Raw genomic sequence first — 17,331 nt, forward strand, 5'->3', positions numbered from 1 at the left:
ACACCTGGCAAGCCGTTTCTTCACAGGCCAGTGCTCCACTAGCAATCTCCACAGGCTTGGGTGGGAAATGCAGCAGGAAACTTGGAGTTGACCCTCCCTCAGATTCCATCAGGGGATATTTCCTAGAGATGACGCTTCACCAAGAGCAGCATTTGAATGGTGACTGGTTGGCTGCTTTCTCCTCCTTGGCTAATAATCACCCCTGGGGGACTCTGTCCTGGGATTGGGTGGCCATACTGACTCATGCAGGATCCCCTTGGCTCTCAGGGTCAAGGTGATTCTCTCTGTATGAGGCCTGCACAATCCAAGTCAGCACCCCAGGCCGTGCCTCTGGGCTGGAGCTGCACTGCTAGAACCTGGCACTGTGGTCAAGGAGGCTGCAGAGAGCTGGCTGATTGGAGAGCCCCTTCCACCAAGGCATGCACAAAGTCACAGCTAAGGTTACTGGGGACAGAACTAAATGCATGAGTCAAGTGCCAAGCCCAAAGCTTTGTTCCAGGGGATATAATCTGACCTCTGGGCTCAGTGGGTCCCAAGGGCCACATGCACAGTGAGTGTGCCCATTGTATCCCTAGGGGCACCAGGGCATTGCCTCCCAGCCCCCAGCCAGGCCCCAAAGCCCAAACACAGCTCCTTTCTCCCCAGGGTCCTTGGCATTTCCACCCATACACAACTCTAAAAAACAGGACTACAAAATCCTCAGACTGGGAGCTCCTTCCCAATCTTATGAAACTGAAACTGAATGGGGAATTGGGCCTCGGGTACACAGTATCCAGCATACCTGTCCCAGGTGTATTATAAGGGAGGCAGTAGATGGGAGTAAAAGACGGCACGGAGACCCCGAGAAGGATGTCAGACTGTGGGAACCACAGAGGTGGCAAGCAAAATCCCTTTGCCATAGGGGCCTGAAGGGAATCAACCCATGATTCTAAATTGAGAGGTGGTTTTTCAGTTGCCCTGGGGGGTTTTCAAGATGTCTTCTTGCAGAAAAAGAAATGGCATTAAGACAGACTGCAGCCTGGAAAGCTTCTTCATTAGACTAAAGCTCAAACTGTCTGCATTTATTTTAAAAGGGAAGATGATGGTAATAGTACCTATCTCCATTGTTGGGAGAATTAAATTAAGTAACATAAATAAAGTACTTAGCTCACAGAGTAAGTACCCAGTTCACCTTAACTATTTAATTTTATTATCATCATGTTATTTTTTAAGAAAACTATCTGTACCTTCAAAGAGGCCAGCGCCAGATTATCTCAGGAGGACAAAAGAACATCCTATTCTGACCAGCCTGAGGGGAAAGAGCAATCTGAAATCAGCAAAAAGTGAAAAAAGTTGGGGAATGGGAAGATATAGAAACAGTTCTATTCCTCTCACAGAAAAAAAGCAATCAGGGTATGCATTCTATAGAATTGATGGTTTATACAGACAACCAAATGGGAATTCTGCCTGGTCAATCTTCCTCCCTTGCAAACTTATTCTTTTAAATTAATAAGTAATAGCCTTTGTTTCCCTGCAAGCCTCAAATTGATCAACTCTTAGCCTTAATCTATAGGAGAAGCCTGGGCCTGAGGAATTAAACAGGCAGTTGGCTGTTTCTAATATCTTGCTGTGCAGTTCTCACAACTCAGCACTGTTCCCACTCCAAAGGTATAGGCACAAACCAGGGAACTGGCTCTCTACCACGCTGAAGCCTTCTAGTAGGCTGAAGTGTCAACTGAGGGTACTTCCTTTAGAGACAAAAAGTGTGCACACCTCAACCAAAAGGAGTTTTTTTTTTTTTTTTTTTTTTTTTTTGCTCTCTGCTTGTACTGTAATTATCCTGTGGGATGTAACAGGTGTTCCAACGGGTACATTAAAACAGTGTGTCCTTAGATAAATAAGTTTCATCTCTGACTCACATACATTCATATTATTGGCAAGAAGCCCTTTACATAAACAGCTCAGTGGCATATTGCAGTTTAACCTCCATCCAAGATTAAGACAAATCTGCAATCACTTTAAGCCTGCTAATCTTCAACATTAGCCCAACTCCTGGCCACCTGGGAGAATGTGGAAGGCCAGCACTGCCAACAAAAGCAGTGGAAAGGGACCTAGAAAACACCAATTCATAGGGGGCTGAGGATAGGAAAGCAAGGAGAAACTCAGAGGGGCAGATGGATTATGCAGATAGGCCACCATTGTCCATAGGTGCCATGCCCAAAATGGAAAATTCCACGTTTTACTTTAACAATGGCTTTTCAATCCCCATCCGTGATCTCTGCATTACCTCATTTAGGCCTCAAAGTCAACCCATGTGCAAATCCTTATAGGAGACGCCTGGAGAGAGCTGTTCTTCAAGTGTCATAGTTAATGACATCCCAGGAAACTAGAATCATTGCTCATAACACTTCAGAATGGACAGGGCTAGAAACCGCCGCAGAGATCACCAGTATAACCCAAGCATTTTACAAGTGAGGAAACTGAGGCCCAGAGAGAGAGAAGTAGCAGGGTCCCTGGTCCCTAATCCTAACAGATGGAAATGTCTCAGGCCTAGAAGGGAGAAGGAGAAAAGAAGTCGTGACAAGCGCTGGCTTCTGTGGGAACTGCCTGAGTCTCTCTGGGCCTTGTAATTCTCTGGCAAATAGAACTCTTGGGGTGAGGGAGACAAGGATAAATATTCTCCCAGAGGAGGCAGCTGGAAGAGAGCCATCTGCTCTAGTGAGTGAGAAGTCTTTCCTGGGGTGCTTTGTAGAACAGCCTGGGGGCCCCCCAGCACCTACTGGCTGGCCAGCCTTCCCTTGGCCCTTTCTAGGAGCTTCTCTGACAGAGGTCAGAACTCCCATCTCAGAGCAGCTTTTTTGTTATTTTTCTTTTCTGCCTTCCTTCCTACCAGCCATCCACTTCCCTAAGAAACCCATGATGAAAACCATCTCCCGTGCATGCCCATTTCCTTCCGTTTCCTCCAGAGATGGGAGGTCCATGGCTGTCTCTCCCGCCTGGTTGCTCTACTGACAGACACCATTGGTGTTGTATGGTGTGAACAGGAATTACAGGAGGTGAAGATATTCTCTGGCCAAGTAACTTTGGAAATATTGGGTTAATCCAAGTGAAAAGATTTCTCCACTGCAGAAGTCTTCCTAGCTTTAACTCAACAGATGATTTAGCTCTAAGAGGAAGATCCCATTTGCAGCATTTCCTAAACCTCTTAAACTAGAGGACTCCACCTTAACCTTTGTGTGAGGAGCATTTCATGGTACCCGTGTTCTCAGCAACATGCTGAAAAGAAAAATAACAAAGAAGCTGCTCTGGGAGGGAAGACAGGAAAAGCATCTAACACAGTGTCAGGTGTGAGGAATTTTCTTTTTCAAGTATATACCTTATCATCCAGAATTTAAGAGGAGACGCAGAGAAGGAGGTGATCCTTCAATTTTCAAATCCTCTTAAACATGGGAGTCTTTGTTGATCACATCTTTGTGAGTTGGTGGTGTAGTATGGATGCCAACATGACATTAGTTAGTCAAGAGACAGCCCCATTCATCCCCAAAGACATCCCTAAATCTTGTGTCCTGTCTGAGGAAGGACACTTTATAAAGAAGGACCTTGGAAAATCAGATCTGGAAGAAAGAGACCAGCAGAAAAGAGATATAAAGCCCTATGATATGGGAATGATTGATTGATAAAAGGATTTTTGCCAAAAGGATTTTTGCCAGATTAAAAAAAATATATTTGCTGGCTAAAAGAGAGGATTTCACAAGGACATAATGGTGTCCACCTTCAAATCTTTCTGTGAAATGTGAGATTTCTATGGATTTTGTAAGTCCCATGACTACAGCTGCAGTCATATATTAGAAGTCATAGGAAGACAGCTTTTGAAAGCTCTCAAATCAATATAATGTAAAGAAGGACTTCCCAACAAAATGGCCCCAGAATATATTATGGGTTTTGTCACGCTGGGAATAAGCTCCCTGTCTGATGGCAATCAAGCAGAAAGTGCATAAACCACCTGGTACAAGACTATAAATGGAACCAAAGCCCTGGATTGGAGCAGGTAGAGAGAAGAAGATAAAGCAGATACCTCCAAGGCCCTTTAATTCAAAAAGTCCATAACTCTACAATCCTTCTGGAAATTGGTCTTTTACTGTTTAAGAGAGAAGTTAAAATAATGCATAAACTAGCACCTGTCAGTGGTAAGACCATTCTTCTTAGTCTATAATCAACTTTTTTTTATTTTTGCATTTTCCAAAAAAAAAAAATGGAATCCCATTCACGCAATGCAGATACAAAGATATTTTTAAAAAATAGGGAAGCAAAGAAATTTGTTTTCTGAGATCTGCCCTCTGTTTGTGCCTAGAATGATCCAGATTTGTAAACAGCAAATATTGGTAACTCTTATTGATTTCCTTTTCTTTCCATTTTTTTGCAGAGGGAGATCTAATATGTTTTTATGTTTACAAAGCACCCAATAAGAAAGTCCTTATATGTAGGAGCTCTGTTCATTTTAGAATTATGAAAAATCTGGCTGGTAAGTGACATGTATTGGGAGCCCTTTTTAAGAACCCAGATCTGACTTCACTTTTCATTAAATTTCCCTTTCTTCCACCCTATGCCTGTGTTTCTATGATCTTTCCCTATTTTGACATGGGGTGGAGGGACCCTGATCCCTTCCATTTTGCAAAAGAGTTTACTGACCTACCTGCAGGGTCAGCTCCTGGCATCTTCTATGTACTTACACTGGAATGGAAATAGCCCTAAATGTACGTGCATTATCGGCTCTTCCTGGACATGTCCTGAATAAGTGTTGCCAGTGGACCTACTGTGTGTCTAACTACCTGATGGAATGTTACCATCTGACTTACAAAATCCAAAAGAGTGTTCCTCAGAGGTCATCGATTTAACCCCCTCTCCAGCCCTCACAACCATGCTGCATCTCTGTAGGATGTCCACCTCTGCTTGCCCACTTCCCAGGATGGGAAGTTAAATCCTACAGATGTTTCATCTATAGACTGCTCTGCTTGTAAAAAATTCTCCCCTATTTTGAATCAGAATCTCTTATCTTTGTATACTTACTCAGTGATCCTGGGTTGGCTTAGAGGAGTGTACAAAGGCTTTTATCATTCACAGACAAGTCTGTTGTCATTCGTGTATCCCTTTGGTCATCTCACTTCTACTCATCCTTGGTTCTTCTCATCTCCATGCCAAACATCTCTGGCTCCCCCTGAATATTTCTCCTGTAACTCACCTGACTCACTCCTCCGGATATGCCCTAGTTTGTCAACACCCCTCAAAAGATGGCAGTGTCCTTGAGAGAGGACCAAGAACTCAGGAGTGAGGCTGCTTGGGTTTGAACCCTGGCTCTAACCAAGTCGTAGGCTGTGTGACCCTGAGCAAGCTACTCAGCTCCTCTGTGCTTCCATTTCCTCATCTACGAGACAGAACTATAACAGTGCCTGCCTCATACGCTGCAGTGAAGACTGAATAAATACATGGCAGGCGTATATAAAACAGCCCAAAACATGGTAAATGCAATGTAAATGAGAAAGTGTTGGTGCTGCTGCTGATTATTATCATCTGAAAAAGAGAAGAATCGTTGAGAGAGTGACTGAGGCCTGCCATCATGGGTCCTTTCTCTCCCACAGATAGCAGGAAGGCCACAGAAGCACTTCCATCTTTCCCTCCTTCCCAAGTACACCCCTTTGCACAAGAGCAGCTGCAGATACCGCCCAGAGCTTGCTCCTTTCATTTCCACAATAGACAAGTGATAGGGACAGAATCCCAAGGGCCCACCAGGAGATCAGATGCCCAGCTGGGAGCACCCAAATCCTGTGTGCTTGAGCCAAAATGAATAACATCAGCCAGTCTTTGAGAGGGTGCACAGTGATCATTCAGCCGGAGGTCAGTCACAGAAGAGCAGAACACAGCAGAAGCTGGGGTCAGAAAGTCCTCACAGAACACAATGGACAGTGTTCTGAGCACACAGAACAGCTCCATCCACCTCATCTTGATGCACGTCCCCGCTTCGGATGGTACCAATTCTCCCATTGACAAAACAAGAATGGTGGCTCCCGCCATAGACAAGTCCCTCCTGCATGTGCTGGGATCAGGCTCTGTTCCTGCCATCATTTACAAAATCTAAATTTTACTTTTACATCTGCAGTAACAGATTGCTTATTGACCACAAATTACATGCCACCTAGAACTCTCACAGGAAGGCAAAAGGTAGAGCCCCCTCGGACAGCTGACTGCTGCTGCTGCTCACTAAGGCACCAGCTCCTACATCTTCCCAGATCCTGATGAGCTCGGAGGAAACATCAGGGTAGGAAGAGGAAAGAGCCTGAGAGCTCAGCGTTCTATGGGAACAGGCTGCAGCACATCTCTATGGTGACACAGCTCACTGTAACCCACAGTTCCTGATTCAGAAAAGAAATACCTTCCCCACTAGAAAATTCAAAGATAAGCCTATTGAAGACTGAAAACTCTTAGCACACACAAGACTCATCTTTGGTGATGCTAGAGAGTTTCCCACCACGGATTTGCATCCCTCTCTCCCTCCCTCCTCCTTCCCTTGCAAATACCAAATCAAGGACACTGATACTATCACAAAACCTCAGACTACAACACAGGCCACGGGTACCTGGAAATTCTGCACCCAGATGCACTGCCCTGGGAAGAGAAGATGGTGTCAACCCCACATGCAGGCGCTGAACAACACAGTGAGATCACTGTTTATTTAAACAGGAAGGAGAAGATTTCGAAACTCATGGCAAAGTTATAATAATCAAGACAGGGTAATACTAGCATAAGGCTAGACATGGATGGAGATCAACGGAATGGAATTGAGAATCCCAGAAATAAGCCCTCATATTGACCTTCACCTGATTTCAACAAGGGTACCAAGACAATTCAAGGGGAAAGAAAGCCTTCTCAACAAGTTGTGCTGAGATAACGGTTTACACACAGGGAATAAGGTGAAATTGGACCCCTACCTCACACAATGCACACAAACTAAACCAAATGGATTAAAGACCTAAATGCAGGATCTGAAATCATTGAACTTTTAGAAGAAAGCACAGGAGTAAATCTTTGTTATCTCGAGTTATGAAATGGTTTCTAAGGTATGTCAACAAAAGCATTAGCAATAGAAGAAAAGAAAATAGATAAACTGGACTTCAAAATTCAAAGTTTTGTGCCTCAAAGGATATTATCAAGAAAATGAAAAAGTTACCAAGAAGATGAAAGAAAATATTTGTAAATTGTATATATAAGTCATATCTAGAATATATATACAATTCCAACAACTCAATAATAAAAAGGCAAAGAACTGAATTAAGAAATGGGCAAAAGATCCAAATAGATATTTCCCCAAGGATATATAAATGGCCAAAAAGCACATGAAAAGATGCTGAACATTTTTAGTCAAATCAAAATCACAAAGATACCAATTCTCACCCACTAGGACGGCTATCATAAAGAAGACAGATAATAACAACTGTTGGCAAAAATGTAAGGAAGTTGGAACCTTCATACATTGTTAGTAGGACTATAAAATGGTACAGCCATATTGGAAAAGTCTGTCAATTCCTTAAAAACTTAAATATGTAGTTACCACGTAAACTAGCAATTCTATTTCAAGAGAACTGAAAATATGTATTACATAATGAAACAAAAAAAATATATGAATGCTCCCAACAGTCTTATTTATGATAGCCAAAAAGTGGAAACAACCCAAATGTCCATCTGCTGAAGAATGGATAGACAAAACAGGACACAGCCATATAATAGAATATTACAATAAAAAAGAATGAAATACTAATTCACACACAACATAATGGTGAGTCAAAGAATCAACCATGAATGTCCACACATTCTGATTCCATTTATATGAAATATCCAGAGTAAGCAAATCATAGAAACATAAAGATTAGTGACTATGAAAGCTGAGGTCAGCCAGTGGTGCACAAGGCCTGGCATTAGATACTGGTGATGGTTGCACAATTCTGTGAATATACTCAATTCTACATTAGAAAGGGCAAATTTTATGTTGTGCAAATTATATCTCCACAGAGCCAATAGTTTTAAAGAACAAAAATAGGTGGTAAGCTCAACAAACCATAGATTGCCAACCTTTGCAGTGCCAACTTTCCCATATTACAGTTGAGCAAAGCAAGACCTAAAGAAGAAGAAAACCCAACATTTGCTGAGCAGCAAGTATGCTGAATAGAGCACATTTCTGTATACACAATCCACACCATGGGTTATTTGGAACAAAAGCAACTTGAAGGGAAAAACACATGTAAAACAAGTAGTAAAACGTCCTGAACACAGTAGATGTTCAAATTATAGTAACCATGTTTATTGAGCACTCTTTAAAAAGGGGAAAAGAAAAGCAACAACTTTCCCAACAAGGGTCCATTTACCATTTACGCCATCTTTGCCTAAAAAATGGGCTTGAATTTTTAACAGTATGATTGCTGAAAGAGAGAGAGACAGAGAAAGACAGAGAGAATATGTTGGCATTTTATATGCACCAGAGAGCTGGGGCCTAAATTATGGTACCATCCATTAAAACCTAAAAATTGGCCAGGTGCAGTGGCACACGCCTGTAATCCCAGCAGCTTGGGAGGCTGGGGCAGGAGGATAGAGAGTTCAAAGCCAGCCCCAGCAAATGTGAGGCACTAAGCAACTTAGTGAGACCCTGTTTCTAAATGAAATACAAAATAGGGCTGGGGATGTGGCTCAGTGGTTGAGTGCTCCTGAGTTCAATCCTGAGTGCTGTCCCCCCTCCCCCCCAAAAACCTAACAACTGGTTCTGTTTGGGGCCACCTATGCCTGGAAAAAAGCTTACATATGCACTCTGGGTCTCAGTTCTTTTAGGTCCTCTACCCAGTCCAAGGAGAGAGTCACACTGTTGCTCCAGGCAAGATCTTTCCACATTAACACAAAAATGACCATTGCCTCTCTACTCAGAGGTCTACTCTCCTCAAAGATGGAACAAATCTTTTCCATTCCACAAGGATGCTCAGCACCCCAGCCTGCCAGCATTTAACCAGCCCAGGCCAAGGAAGGTTCACAGTTCATGTAAAGCATCGAGACTTTCAGCACTTGCTGAGATGCTGGAAGAGAAAACCAGATGACAAGCCAAGATGTTTCCAGGGTAAGCTGATCACAAAACTCAAGTTTTCAGGAGTGACATCAGGAAGAGCAATTCTGTACTGTGGGGGGAAATCAGGGGGAAGCTAAAAAGGAACAAATCCTGCTTCATAGACCAACTCCAGGCACTTGGGAAGTAAGTGTTGCATCTCCCTGGGTTTGAGAAAACATAACAGTAAGGACTTACAGAAATGACAAGGGAACCCACTGCCTTTGTCAAAAAGCCACACAACTTTTTCTTTGAACCTCCAACTTCAGAACAAAGCATAATCAAGAAGAAATGACAGCTCCCAGGACCTCTATATGCAAGAAAATGACCTCCGGGAATAATGCATATGTTTATGCACTAATGGGAAGAACAGTAGTTCGAATGAATAAAAAAGTTGTTAATTTTCTGGCAGAGACGCATCAAGAAAGATTGCTCCTGGACCCTGGGGCTCAAAGACAGGAAACATAACATTTTATTATTATAGAAGTAATAATAAATGGTGTTTCATATTCTACAATAATATTATTAGAACTATAATCAATTAAAACAAAAAATTAAAATGATTTGAGAATATGACTGGTAACAACCATTAGTCAATCACACAATTGCTCAACATGTGTGAAAAATAATTTAATAGTATGCATCAAGTGCCTTCAAAAAGTTGGGCCCAGGCTGGGGGCGTGGCTCAGTGGTAGAGTGCTTGCCTAGCATGTGTGAGGCACTGAGTTCAATTCTCAGCAATAAAATAAAGGTCCATCAACAACAAAAACTATATATAATTTTTTTTAAAGTTGGGCCTTTTCACCCAATATCTGCCTTCTAGAAATTTAATTCCCAAATTTCCAAGACTCATGGAATACAATGTGATCATTTTTTAATGAGGTAGAGGTATAAGAAACCAAAAATAAGTCCACAATATAATTCCTTTTAAAATGTTATGAAAATACATGATATGGTACTATTTTTATCCTAAATAATGATAATAAGTATGCACAAGGAAAAATCTAGAGGGTTATAGACTTAATTGTTGTTAATAAGTCACTGTTTCTAATTCCACCCTACGCACTTCTATGTTTTCAGAACTTCTTGTTACAGATTATGATAGATTTTCTATTGAGGAAAAAAATATGAAAATATTTCTCTTTTTAATTATTGGACCAATTAATTCCCTAAAATATACAACAGACACTTATGCAAAATGAGCCTCTAAAACACATCATTTCAGTAGTTGCCTGGTATGGCTATGCCATAATTTGTTTAAACAATTTTTAAACCATTCTCTATTATCGGATATTTAGGTTGTTTCCAAATTTTTGCTACTATAAACAGAACTTGGATGGAAATCCTTGTGGCAAAATATTTTCGTATATTTTTAATTATGTCCTTAGAATAAATTCCTAGAAGTGGAACTATAGGTCCAAAATGTGGACACAATTAAGGACTTTTGACTCCCATTGCAAAATCACCCCCTTAAAAAGTCAATGCCAATTTTCTTCCTCCACGGCAATACAGGGGTAGCCTTCTCCCCAAATATTACCATCTTTTCTGATTTTTTTCTGATTTGATAAGCAAAACTAAATCATCACTTTTATTTGTGCTTCTTTAATGACAATGGAAGATAACATCATTCAGATTCACTTATTGTCTATTTATTATTATTGGGTGATCTGCTTGTTGATATTTCCTGTGCAGTTTTTCTACTAGGCTCTTTTGCTCCAAATTTTAAAAACTATTTACAAAAGATTAGCTCTTTTTTAACTAAGGTTAATGTGTGTCACTGTTTTTTCAGTTTTGTATAAAATGTTTATGGTCACAAAATTTAAATTTGTATATATATTCTCAACAACAAAATTGCATTCTGAATTTCAAATAACTGACTTGTTAATGGGCTTTTAAAATCCGTATTACCCATTATACCTAGGTATTTTATCACTTGCCTTAATATCTTTTCTGCATGTAAACCCCTTGAAGGCAGAAGTAGGACTTTTTTTTTTTAATCCCCTATAACAACCAGTATATAGCCCAGAATACAGTGGAGCTCAAGACTGTCAGCTTGGGATAAATATATATATATATATATATATATATATATATTGTCTGGGGATTTGCTTTGAAGCAATTCAGTTAGGGATGGGAAATGAAAATGATGTAAAGATGAAACAGAATTGTCCACGTGTCAATCATTGTTGGAGCTGGTGATGGGTACATGGAGTTCATTATGTTATTATGCCTACTTTTTTGTGTTTTTAAAAATTTCCATAATCAAAGGTTTTTTTTTTTTCTAAATGTGTATTTGATTGATTGGGCAATAAGAGAGGGAACTGCTGGGATAACAATGGTGATGAAAATGAAAGACACATGTATCAAGGCCACTTTTGAAGCACAAAATAGCGCACAGACCCTGAAACCAGGCAGGCTGACTACAAACCCTTTCTGGCTCTGTGACCTCAAATCACTATTCACTGCCTCTGAAACTCAGTTTCCTTTATGCATAACTACCTCAAAAAAAGTCATAATGGGAGACTAATAGAAGGAAAACTCAGTGCCTAGCACTTGCTAGCACTCCATAAAGAATCCCATCATTGTCATTTGGAGAGGCACACGCTTGACAAACTGCAGCCAGCACTTCCTGGTGGTGGCAAGCCAGCACCCTTCCATGATGGCTGGGATTTCAGTTAATCAGCTTGGGCACCAGACAGTCACTTGGCAGGGGATTTGGTTAGGCCAGATGTCAGGAATTATGCTCTTGATACCCAGAAGAGAAAACAGAACAGATCACAGTAAAGGACAGAGCCTGTAGCTCCTGACCTATTGTCACCAAAGAGTCATAACTTCCCATCCAATAATGCCATCAAGAAATGATAGTGGAGCTGGGTGCTGTAGCACAACGCCTGTAAACCCAGCAGCCAGGGAGGCTGAAGCAGGAGAATCACGAGTTCAAAGCCAGCCTTAGCAACTTAGTGAGGCCCTAAGCAACTCAGCAAGACCCTGTCTCTAAATAAAAAATAAAAAAGGGCTGAGGATATGGCTCAGTGGTTAAGCACCCCTGGGTTCACCCCCCAGTACAGAAAGAAAAAATAGAAACAAACAAGAGTGGACATGCCCTTTCTAAGTAGTTTCAAACTTTGACCAAACACTGGCATTACGCAGGGAGCTCAAAAAAATAGGAGGCCTGGGTCACACTCCCAGAATTTGATTTAATAGTCTGGGTGAGACATGGACATGGACTAGGGTTTTGAGACTTTTAAGAATCTAATGTGATCTCAGGGCTGGGGGAGTTGTAGCTCAATGGCAGAGCACTTGCCTAGCACGTGTAGGGCACTGCTTTGGATCCTCAGCACCACATAAAAATAAATAAATAAAAGAAGGGCATACTGTCCATCTACAACTACAAATTTTTTTTTTTAATTACAAAGTATCTAACGTGATCTAACGTGCAGTTTTAGTATCACTGCTACAGGAGGCAAATGAAGCATGTGTATGTGTGAGAGGGAGTTGGGATCCGGCCTAAGAAGGAAAGAGGACCATGAGAAACAAAGGAAGAGAACAGAAGCCATAGAATCCCATCTGAACCCCATTAAAGTCAACTCAGTCATGTGGTCTCAAGCTGTGTCCCACACCAGACAAACCCAATCCCATTAGACCCCATCATCCCCTCCATAAACTTCAAGAGAGTGTGTAATAATTCCCAGGGCTAAAATATGTTGTTATTAACACCAGGATGTGTACATGTCAATATTCTAAGGAACATTAACAAAATGCAGCTTGACTCTGGGTTTTGGTCTAGGAAGAAAAAAAAAACAAAACAAAACACAAGTCCAGCTAAGTGATGATGGAGGGGGGGGAGAGAAAAGCATTTTGTCGCCTGCGCTCCAGCAGCCTGTCAGTGGCACTAAAACACCCTCAAAGAGGCAGTCTCGTTTTATAAAGCTATTGCAGCATTTTTGATCAGGAGGAAGGCACATCCATTCAAACACTTGAGCTGGGATGGGCTGTTGTCTGGCTATCTGTCTGCCCACCAGGGTGAGCCACTGGGCCTGAGGACAAATGGCAGTCCAATAATGGAGGGGTACCCAGCGTCTGTATAACCTCTGCTGGGCTCCCTGGGCACTCTCATTTAGCCATTCATCCTGGACTCATCTGGAAGTTCTTTTCCTTCAGCAAACACCACCTGGTCTGCCTGGCCTCACCAAAACAAAAGCTGGCCAGCAGGCTCTCACAGACAGCAAACATTTCAGAATCAGGAGGGCAGGGGTCAACTGTCCTCATGAGCAACACACCGAGATTGCACAAGCCTAGAGAAGGCGGAAAACAACCTCTGTGGACTCTGCCCTCCTCTCAATCGCCTCTACCCCCTCTCATCTGAGAAGGTCTGAGTTCCTCCCCCAGACATGAAGCTTAACAATGCAGTTCAAAATATATACAAAAGATTTCGTATATTCTTTTTACTAAAATAAATAATTAAAAATTGATTTCTACTTTGCGCATGTACAAATACATAATAATGAATCCCATCATTATATGAAATATCACTTGTAGTCTCTTAAAAAAAAAAAGTTGAGAAATTGAAAGAGTTCAGCAATTTCCAAACTTGGGGAGTTTCAATGAAAGATCTTAGGATTTTGTTTTGTTTTCTTTTTTTCTTTAAGTGTTATCATTCATAAAATCTTAGGAAGACCTGAATAGTAGAACCGAAGTAGAGACAGGAATCATGATGATAATGATGACATTTATTTGGCATTCATTTGTTCCAAGTGTTTTACATGTGTTCACTCATCCAATCCCTCATCAAAACCTCACGAGGGAATCTATAATAATAACCATTAACAACGGTAATGATAATAGTAATGCATAATAAATACCATAGTAAGAGTAATATATCATATATGACTTAATGGTAATAGTAATATAGAACATATGTATAACACATACCAATGGCAGAGATAATCATCTCATTTTTAAAGTGAGATTTTTAATAGGTAATAATCATCACCTCCCATTTTTCAGATAAAGACCTGGAGTAGCTGGGTGACTTGCCAGCGTAGTGAGGCTGGCCTGGCACCCAGGCAGGCTGGCTCCAGGGGCAGCACACAGCCCATAGCCCCAGGCTGCCTCTGTTGAAACTGCTAGTTCTGAGACCTCTGGAGGGCTCTGGGCTTGAACCCCAGTTCTCCACTCTATGTCCCACTGCTGTCCCCCCACCCATAAATGGGTTTGTGGTAGGTGTAAAACAAGGGAGTGAATAAGGAGCACCTCCACCAGAATTGGCAGGCACGATCAGTTTAGCTCACTGCTCCAGCCTGCCGCAGTCAACTGGAAAACCTTTACCATATTGATGTGCAATCCGCACCCCACCACCCCTCCACATTTCTACCCAACAGCACTCAGTCTGAAACCAGTCATCCCCTAACCCGGCCCAGAAAAGAAACCTGAGACCTCTAGGACCAAGAGCTAGCCTACATCCTTTGCCCACTGATCCTGTAATTACAGGAAAGCTTTAAATCCCTGAAGTCCTCCCCACCCCAGCTCCAGGACAAGGACTCCCCCAGTGATGCTCTATTGGACAAGGAGAGTCGCAGGCATGGGGACCATTCCCAGTCATCCTAAGCTCACCCTGTCCAATGACCTTCCCCATAGCACCTATATCCAGTTGGCATGTGTCCTAACTCTGAGAATCCTCCTGCCTCCCAGCCACAAGCCCCTGTGTAGCAGGGGCAACCTAGAAACGTCCCTAAGGAGCACTTTATTACCCCCCCCCTGCTGTTGAGTTTCAGAAGCAGACTGTGCCAATGACAACAGAGCCAGTTACCTTTACACCAAGAACTAACCTGAGGACCATGTGGGATGAGAGGTGGGACCACCCAAAAAGAGATTTTCCAGTCGGAGTGTCATACACCCATGCATGCCTGTGCACACAAGAGCACAAACGCTCCAGGGGCCACAGTACACTTTTTGCTCAAAGAGGGCTCTGCTTTGTTCATGGACGGGGTAGGAGGCAGGGGAGTGCAGAGGAGTAGTAATAAATAGTGAGGGGAATACCAAGGTTGCCCCTGGAAACTGGCAGGGATAAGAAAAAGTAATCAATGCAGGTCTGGTCCTCGGAGGAGACGGCCAGCAGGGAGGATGGGGACCAAGCCATGCCAGTTTCCTGGCTCAGAGTTCCATGCATCTTGTCAGGGCCAAATGCCAGTTGGCAAGAGGCGGCGGGGAGGCTCAGGCGGGGGTAGACAGCATGCAGGGGAGTCCAAGAGCCACTCACTCAGCCGTTTCTCAGAAAGTGAAGGTGTCCAGCGGCCCCCACGCTCTCAGGACACCTCCCCTTCTGCCCCCGTCCAGCACACAGCCCAGGAGACTTGCCCAAGGCCTCACCTGGGTAAAGGAGCCATCCTCACCACACTCTGGGACAAACACAGCCTCCTGAGGCTTCTTGGCCTGCTCCAAGGCTTGAGCCCGCTCCAAGCGACACTTGCTCTGGCCAGCATCTAAAAGGCGAGAGGAGCATATTTCATATTTCACTTGGATTTCACCCTGAAGCCATGGCACAAAATGGCTGCCCACTGGCAGGAACGCAGAGAAGCCCCTTCCACCAGCAGAGAAGCCCCTTCCACTAGGGGAGAAGCCCACGCCATCAACTTGTCTGTCAGTACAAGCGCCAAGACTAGTGACAGCTGATCAGCCTTAGCTTCCTCTCAATGTTATTCTTAAAAATGAGTGTTGGGGGGGTGGGGGCTCATGTTTATAGTAGGTCCCACTATTTTTTCTTCCAAGTAGCCCTATCCTTACCTAGGAAAAAAAGTATTCCACTTCTATTACTTTTTCTCTAGGTTTATTCTAAAAAGAATAAGCCCAAGCAGTCTCCAAGATGTTTTATAGTTCAAGAATTGCTAGCGCTTTTTTTTTAATTTTTTTTTTAGTTGTAGACAGTTACAATGCCTTTATTTTATTTTTATGTGGTGATAAGGATCAAATCCAGTGCCTTCCACATGCAAGGCGAGTACTCTACCACTGAGCTACAAGCCCAGCCCCTGCTAGCACTTTCTTTAGAAAAGCAAAAGCTCTAGGGCAGCCTACTCGGCCTTCTATATAATTCTCTAAGCAATCCAGAGCCACAAATTCAAATACGCATAGGACTCAGGAAAGTGATATAAATTGGGTACAAGAAGAAGGGCATTCAGCTGGGTGCAATGGCACAGGCCTGTAATCCCAGAGGCTCAGGAGACTGAGGCGGGAGGATCATAGATTTAAAGCTAGCCTCAGCAACTTAGCAAAACCCTGTCTCAAAATAAAAAATAAAAAGGGCTGGGGATATGTGGCTCATTGATAAAGCACCTCTTAGTTCAATCCCTCAGTACCAAAAAGGGGTGGGGAGCTCCAGTCATGTGCTGCTTTGTAGAAACACACACCTAATATTACCAGAAATTTCAATTTTGGAAAAGAAACATAACAAGGAAAAAAATTTTTTTTGAATACCCTAGTTTCTAAATATTGTCTCAAATGATTGTAATGTTTTAGAGCAGATTTAAAATAAAATAAAATAAAAACACATCCTGTGGTCAACAATTTGAAATTCCTATTTAGGGGTCACCAGTGAAGCTTTGCATAACTGTTTTAAAACAAAAATAAACACAACAAAGGACCAGACAGAGAGCAACACATCTCTCTAAGCCCTAGCCTGGTGACTGCGACTGAAAGACAGGAAAGTGCTCATTCGTCCAGGTAGAGCTTCTTCCTTCCCTTTTCTACTCCTGATGTTAGGGGTAGAGAGACAGGACAGCAAACCAGAGGAACAGAGGCATGCTGAGCCCTTGCCCCAACCCCCACCACAGTGACTGCACCAGGCAGACACCTGGGGTCCCAGCAGCCTTCCCTGGACTCACCTTTGCACCTGCCCCGGTGGACCACACCCAGGTTCGGGTCTCGGCACTTGGCTCGCTGGTACTCACACATGGACTCGTAGGACCTGCCGTCGGATGCGCAGATGGGTTTGGGTTGAGTCCTGGTGCAGTGGAGGTTGCACTGAGGGTCACGGTCGCTTATGAGAAACTAGATTGGGCGGGGGAGGCAAAAGGGCATAGAGATTACTTTTGCAAAAAAAAAGTGGGAGAAAGCCCATGACTTTCTTTACCAGGCTGCCCTTGGGAAGAAGGTCTCAAATAAACACAACAAAGGACCAGACAGAGAGCAACACACCTCTCTAAGCCCTAGCCTGGTGGCTG

The 17,331-nt window shown here is 42.8% G+C and overlaps 1 protein-coding gene across 7 annotated transcripts in view; it reads right to left on the reverse strand.

Moving 5' to 3' along the window:
• The window catches only part of Smoc1 (SPARC related modular calcium binding 1), a 155,046-nt gene that overhangs the window by 55,820 nt on the left and 81,895 nt on the right, over positions 1–17,331 (reverse strand). For all 7 annotated transcript variants that reach the window (XM_076850305.2, XM_076850304.2, XM_076850301.2 and 4 more), the window contains exons 2-3: positions 16,993–17,158; positions 15,485–15,597 (exon numbers count right to left, since the gene is read on the reverse strand). In XM_076850305.2, the coding sequence (XP_076706420.1) occupies positions 15,485–15,597; positions 16,993–17,158 (279 nt within the window). The remainder of the gene's footprint in view (positions 1–15,484; positions 15,598–16,992; positions 17,159–17,331) is intronic.

The sequence above is a fragment of the Callospermophilus lateralis genome, chromosome 3 (genome assembly GCF_048772815.1).
Source record: "Callospermophilus lateralis isolate mCalLat2 chromosome 3, mCalLat2.hap1, whole genome shotgun sequence".
Lineage (NCBI taxonomy): Eukaryota > Metazoa > Chordata > Mammalia > Rodentia > Sciuridae > Callospermophilus > Callospermophilus lateralis.